This window comes from Ceratosolen solmsi, unplaced genomic scaffold (genome assembly GCF_000503995.2).
Source record: "Ceratosolen solmsi marchali unplaced genomic scaffold, CerSol_1.0 scaffold10, whole genome shotgun sequence".
NCBI classification, from domain to species: domain Eukaryota; kingdom Metazoa; phylum Arthropoda; class Insecta; order Hymenoptera; family Agaonidae; genus Ceratosolen; species Ceratosolen solmsi.
In genome coordinates this window covers 9,068,714-9,075,572 of record NW_011948412.1, presented here as the reverse complement: position 1 = coordinate 9,075,572, position 6,859 = coordinate 9,068,714, and the positions used below count along the sequence as shown (strand labels likewise).

The 6,859-nt window shown below is 35.0% G+C and overlaps 1 protein-coding gene across 1 annotated transcript in view; it reads right to left on the bottom strand.

Moving 5' to 3' along the window:
- Window positions 1-6,859, bottom strand: part of LOC105359018 (bromodomain adjacent to zinc finger domain protein 2B) — a 108,477-nt gene that overhangs the window by 11,376 nt on the left and 90,242 nt on the right. Inside the window, exons 15-18 of the mRNA XM_011495496.1 lie at window positions 6,784-6,822; window positions 1,898-1,963; window positions 1,759-1,803; window positions 366-419 (exon numbers count right to left, since the gene is read on the bottom strand). Coding sequence (XP_011493798.1) covers window positions 366-419; window positions 1,759-1,803; window positions 1,898-1,963; window positions 6,784-6,822 — 204 coding nt within the window. The remainder of the gene's footprint in view (window positions 1-365; window positions 420-1,758; window positions 1,804-1,897; window positions 1,964-6,783; window positions 6,823-6,859) is intronic.

Genomic DNA, 6,859 nt, shown 5'->3' with positions numbered 1-6,859 from the left:
GAGAGAGAGAGAGAGAGAGAGTGTGTGTAGTGTGTGATATCAAGGGTTAGGGGTAAAGGCGAGTGAGTGGGTGAGTGGGTATTTAGGTGGTTGGATACGCGTACGTGTACATGTACGTGTGTAAGCGAGGGTGGGCGCGTGTTATAGGGCGAGTATAACCGAGGAAAAGGGTGCAATGACGAGGGCGGGATGGCGATGAAAATTTGGTGAGGCCGTTTGTGGCGGTGTGAGTGTGAGTGTGAGTTGAGAGACAATGTTGTGCGTGTCAAGTTTGAGTTTGTGAGCGGCTGGCAGGGTGGGCAGGTGGGTGGTCGGGCGGTCAGGTGGGTGGTTCGGGTTTAATCCAAGTTAGGTATGAGACATACCAGCTCGACGGTGTAGAGCATCTCGCGCTGCTTGGTGAGCTCCTGCATGTACATCTGCGGCACAAAACACATCCAGTCCACCAGTGCTCAAACTACCGCTACGTTCAATCTAAGAATCTCGCTTTGCCTAAGCCTTGCGAAACTAACTTTGATTTTTGTTTTTTCGTTCTCAAGGACTCAATCACTAGGTGGAAAATGAAAGAAAAGAGAAACGAACGCAGAACAAAGGAAGGTTCGCAAAAAAAAAAAAAAAAATTCTAATATCTACTTTGCCATCATATCGAATACTTTTATTTCATAATTTTAGTTCATCTTGCTTTGCTTTCTTAGGATCATAAAAATTTGGTTATCATGCCGTTCGTTATTTGCCTTGCCACTAGATAATTATATACATGCACACCCACTTACATACGCGCATTCGCGTACGTGCGCGTGCCTGTATTGCGCGTATGTACGTGTGTATGCGCGCATGCACACATGGGTAGGAGCGTATGGATAATCGATCGGTTTTCGTAAGGCTGGGAGCGCATTATAATGCACCGCGTCGCGTTGTCGATGTGTTGTTTTTTGTTTTTTTTTTATTTATTTATTTATTTTTTGCTTTTTTTTAAACAAAGTGTTTTAAAATTTTGTGAATTTCGGCCCCTAATTGCCAATGAATTTTCGAGTAAGGCAAGAGAAACGTCCCTTTTTCTTTATTTGTTTTTTTTTTTTGTTTCTTTTTGTTTCTTTTTGTTTTTTTGTTTTTTTCATCTTTCTTTTCATACTAGGCGATTAGAATTTTAATAAATGAAATGGTTCGATATGATATGCGAGGAAAATGAACATTTAAAAAGAAAAGGGGGAATATCCAACAATAAATATTTACCACTACGAAAAATGCAAGGACAAGCTACTTTCATCAAGTTCAACGTAAAAGAGGCGATATATTCGAGTAAATACGCAAACGTGAAAAGAAAAACAAAATATATTATATATATATATATATATATATATATATAGAAAGAGAGAGAGAGAGAGAGAGAGAGAGAGAATGAAGAAAAAAAAAAATTAAACAATAAAATTTTCAACGTTTTCCTCTACTTTCTCGAAATTGCTTACATATCGCGCGGATGATTCGTCGGTTAATATGAAAATTATATGGTTCGCTAGGCAAAAAAAATCACCGCAACGCATGAAAACTTTTTCGAGAAGTAATTATTTCACGACAGACGAAAAGTCGATATAATGCTGATATAAGGGGTTATAATGAAAAGAAGATTGGGGCGGCGGCGGGAGTTTGGGTAAGAAAGAAAAAAAAAAAAAATCACGGCATAAGACTAATTCTACGGCACACCATCGTTTGAATGAGCGAGCGAGGATAAAAGGACGACAACCATACGATAAAGCTCACCTGTTCCTTTAATATTACCGCTTGTTGCCTCTTTAACTCTCGTTCCTGCAACAACAAAGATACATCAGTCCCACCCTTCGCTCTCCCACATCGCCACAAATTTATTATTGCTCAGGCTAAAATAAAAGTTCTTTATTACCTGTTGCTTACGCTGTTGCTCTTCCATACGTATCTTCTCCACTTCTTCTTGGCGTTTTTTCCGCGCCTGCGCACATTTCATTTTAAATGTCATTCTCGTTCGTAAGATCATTTATACAAACGTCATTAGCAATAAGAGCAAGCATCAACCAAGTAGATTGGCCGAAATAAAATATCCGTCGAGGCATAAATATTGACGTTGTGACGTTGTGACGTTGTGACGTTGTGACGTTGTGACGTTGTTATGAAATTGACAACAATTTTTAAAAATTCACTCTGTTCATGCTTGCCCGATTTATGCGTCAATGTACTCAAATCAATTGTAATATAATTATGCGGCGTATCTCATTTATATCAAGGCAACTTTGTATTCTTGGTACAAAAACAACAAAAAAAGTGTCTGTGTATTTCGTTTATTTTCATCGTTATATCACTTGTGTTTTTATTTATGTTCTCTTATCAAACTTTTGATAACATGCTGTAAAAGTAATGCTAATATCCACTTTTTATTTTTACTACGTGTTCCGTAACCGAGGGAACGTGAATCTATGTAACGACTTCTACAGACACAAAAGCAACCGTTTTTTCATTTTATTTTCTTTATATATATATATATATATATATATATCTTTTTTTTTCTTCTATTTGTATAATTTTTTTTTTTTTTTTTTTTAATCTTTAAGAGTGATCAAAAAGTATGAGTAAAAAAAGTCCGGAATAATTGAGCACGAATTAAAGAAGACATCGTCGCGGCGGACCTGATCGTACCGACGAAAAAAATGTTTCATAATATTATCCTTAATATCATCGATAATCGTTTATACGCGACGCTAAGCAATGGAAAATAATAATAATAAAAAAAAAAACATCAGCGTAAAATGATAACAACTTTTATAAGACCAATGAATGTTCACAAACAATTAAATTTATTGATGAAAAAGACACGTTTCAATATTGTTCAAATTACTTCACTAACAATTATAGAAAAAGAAACATGCAATCGACTATTTTACATAATCCTCATTATATATCCATATAACAATGTTTACTACATCTGAAAAAATTATGGCGTTCCAAGCAAAAGAGAGTGGAAATCGCTTAAATCGAGCATAAAATAAACATAACTGCAATCGTATAATAATAAATAATCATTGTGAGAAAAAAGAGAAAAAAAACCTCCAGACGCAATATGAATGTCGAAGATATGATGTGAAAAGTGATAAAAGCGTATGAAATGATATATACCAACACCAAAAGATAATTGATAAAATATAAAATACCAATGGTTTAGAAAAAGCCAATAATACAATATAATAAAATTCATAAGTCGGTTGTAATTAAATATGAGCAATTTACATATAAGCACAAAAGTGTAAAAAAAGCTCGCATGCGTGAGCTAAGCACAGTGAATAAATTTGCTAGTGCACATAATGATTATAATACAAAGATACAATTTTTTAATTCTATAATAAGCTTTCTTTCATTAATCTTTATTCTTTATTTTGTTTTTTTTTCTTGTTTATTTATTTGTTTATTTTTATTTTGTATTTCCTTAATTTTAATTTTTTTTTTCTTCTTTTCTATAAGCTTTTACAAAACTTCGTAATAGTACGGATATAAAAGACGTTAATAAGAAGACATACAAATTAAAAAAGAATTTCGCAACCTTAAAGCTAATAACGTAAAACATGTTATAAAATGCGAGTTCGAAATTACAAATTGTAAACGTAATATCTACATATTCTAATATATATATATATATATATATATATATATATATATATATATATATTCTATATATATTATATATACACATATATTTAAATACATACATATATACATATACATGTGTGTATAAATTGGTAAATAGATGAGAAAAATAAAATAACGTAAATACACGCATATTTTAGTAATCCGCTTACCGGTTACGACATTTGCACACGTATATATGTACACACACTCACGCGCTCACGCACGCGCGCACACACGCTTATATATATATATATATATATATATATATATATATATATATATGTGTGTGTGTGTATGTGTGTGTGTGTGTATGCGCGTGTGTGTGTGTGCGCGTGCGCGCGCGCGCGCGTATGTGTGCGTGTGTACACACACATATTTCCTGCATATAAACATACATATACATAAGATATCTATATGTGTACCTGCATATGCGTAGGCTAACACACACTTACACGTACACGCACACACACGCACGCACGCACGCACGCACAAACTCGCGCGCGCACACACACGCACTGAGACATATACACTGAGTTCTGGCATGCTGTGTAATTATTATACAGCTAGCTGTTATACATAGTGACAGGAGAAGCTAGACGCAGGATAGTATTGCGGCAATTTTAATCGCACCTACGTTTACGTCAGCCTCTATATGGTATCTAACGTGCCTAATTATAACTATTTCATTATAATTTTGCTCTCTATCACTCTTTCACCATTCCTCGTGATTACTACTTGCTTTGCTAATTCCATTTCCCGTATTCGTCATTGCTCTTCTTGCCGAGTCTTCTTGGCTGCCAAAGGGGCTTTTCCTTTCAACGTTTCGTTCTACTTTTCGTGCGATTCGAGTGAAACAACAATCGTTATTTTTCGCGTTTTACTGTTTTTGCTCGTTCGTCGATACGATTACATTGATGTTCACGTCAAATTTCTTCGAGCTCCTTCATCTATTTACATTAACTTACTTTTTAATAAGCCGTTTCAATTGAATCCAGACAAAAAGCAGCACGTCCGTTCCTCCTCATAATTTCGGCATCGCTTGCCCTCATATGAATGTCGTATGAATGTTAACAGTAACAGTTATTAATTATATTAATGATAATGCTGGTAATAGCAAAAGACGTCGATTCTTCAAGAATTCGTTCGTATATTTCGTTAGCAAGCAATTGGCTAGTCGGGGAAGGCTCGTCGACCTCGGCCTTCTCGTCAACGTCTCACTAAGCCGAGTGTCATCGTGTAAGAAAAGTAAGGTGGACGACGAGCCTTCCCACGTTCTAACGTTATATTCTCTTCCATTCCATTCCAATTTTCATTTTCATTTTCATTTTCATTTTCATTTTCATTTTCATTCTCATTTTCATTTTCATTTTCATTCTCATTCTCATTTCCTCGGTTTTTTTACCCCTTCATCTCTCCCGGCCGCCCATCCAACCGCCATTTTTTTTCGTGCAAACACCCACCCCCAACTTACTTTTTCCCCGTATTCTCTTCATTTATTTTCGTATCTTTGCTCTCTCTTTCTAGCCGAACGAACTCGATACGCTATTTCACTTCTACAAGCTTACAAATAAAAACCAACATCTAAATCAACTAAAATGAACTAAAGAAGTAGCACAAACCGAACGCCGTGTCAAGTCTTCATCACGTGAAAACTTCAACGTGCTCGTTCGCATAGTCTTATCATTAAATAATCAAAAAGCTTTCCTAATGTCATGCAATAATTAAAATAATAATAATGATAATAATAATGATGATAATTAATAATAATAATTAATAATAATAATGATAATAATAATCAATAATCAATAATCAATAATCAATAATCAATAATTAATAATCAATAATCAATAATCAATAATCAATAATTAATAATTAATAATCAATAATCGATAATGGTAATGATAATAATCAATAGTGATAATAATAATAATGATGATAATAATAATAATAATAATAATAATAATAATAATAATAATAATAATAATGATAATAATAATGATAATGATAATAATAATAATAATAATAAGAACTCAAGGTAAAGGTTCCAAAGATATAGTTTAATTTTATATTATAACGTTCGAGTACACAGTTGCCGCTATTTATTGGTTATTTATTCATTGAAGGCTCCTGTCGAGTGTTTGTAGCTCTACTTCGCTTCGACAGTGCGCCCGTGTGATTGTGTACGTGTGCTCGTGTTTGTGTCACCATAGTAGCCTTTATAATCGTCAATTATCATTGTTGTCATTTTTTCACGCATAGCGCTTGTACATGTGTGTATTATGCGTGTGTAATAGACTCGAGATGTAGGGAGTTTTTGATTGGGCGGGGACAATTCGTAGAGGAAGTCGAGAAGGTGCTCTCTTCAATCTCGATTAAACAAAAGATACACAATAAAGCAAAACAAAGGGAGGTTAGGTATTCGGGGAATGGGTTGGTTAGAATCGAGTCGACATTACGTCGTAGATGAGGAGTTGGATCGCTAAAAGGAAGATAAATGCTTGCTAACGCCAAATTCTCCTCAACGTTGCATTCTCAATCAAGAAATCAAGCAAACCCGGGGTGAGCTTCAATCAGCAATCCAGCTTATCAATTATTAAAAACAATTTTATGCATTTATAATGCGCATTTATATTATAAATATAAGTGTCTTATATAAGCAAGACTCATGGGATATAAGAGCAAAATTTATCACGAACCAATGATCCTTCATTGGGGTTCGATCGTAATCACAGATGCTAATAGCATTCATATCAATTCATATAATCGTTGTAATATTCCTCTGTGAGCGAGGCATTTACTTAATTAATTTTACATAACTTAATTAATTGCTAATGAATACAAAAGATCGGAGCCTTATAGAAGTCGGAGATTCGTGCGGGCGCAAGTAAGCGGTAGCAGGAGTTGAAGAGTGGTAGGGCGGGTAGGAGATGGAAGATGAGAGACGAGAGCCGAAAACTGAGATTGTAAGAGTTTGAGAGTGACGGGAAATGGAAGGGGGATTGAGGGGTAGGTGGATAGGAATAGATAATTATTTGTATATAAATAGAGAGAGAGAGTGAGAGAGAGAGAGAGAGAGAGATAGAGAGAGAGAGTCTGTTTCTTTTTGTTTGTTCTGGTTCTCAAGGTCGATCTTACCTCCAGCAGTTCCTGACTTTGCGTCTGACTCTGTGCCTGCTGCAGGTGGTCCGGTTGATGTGCTGAGGGCACGACG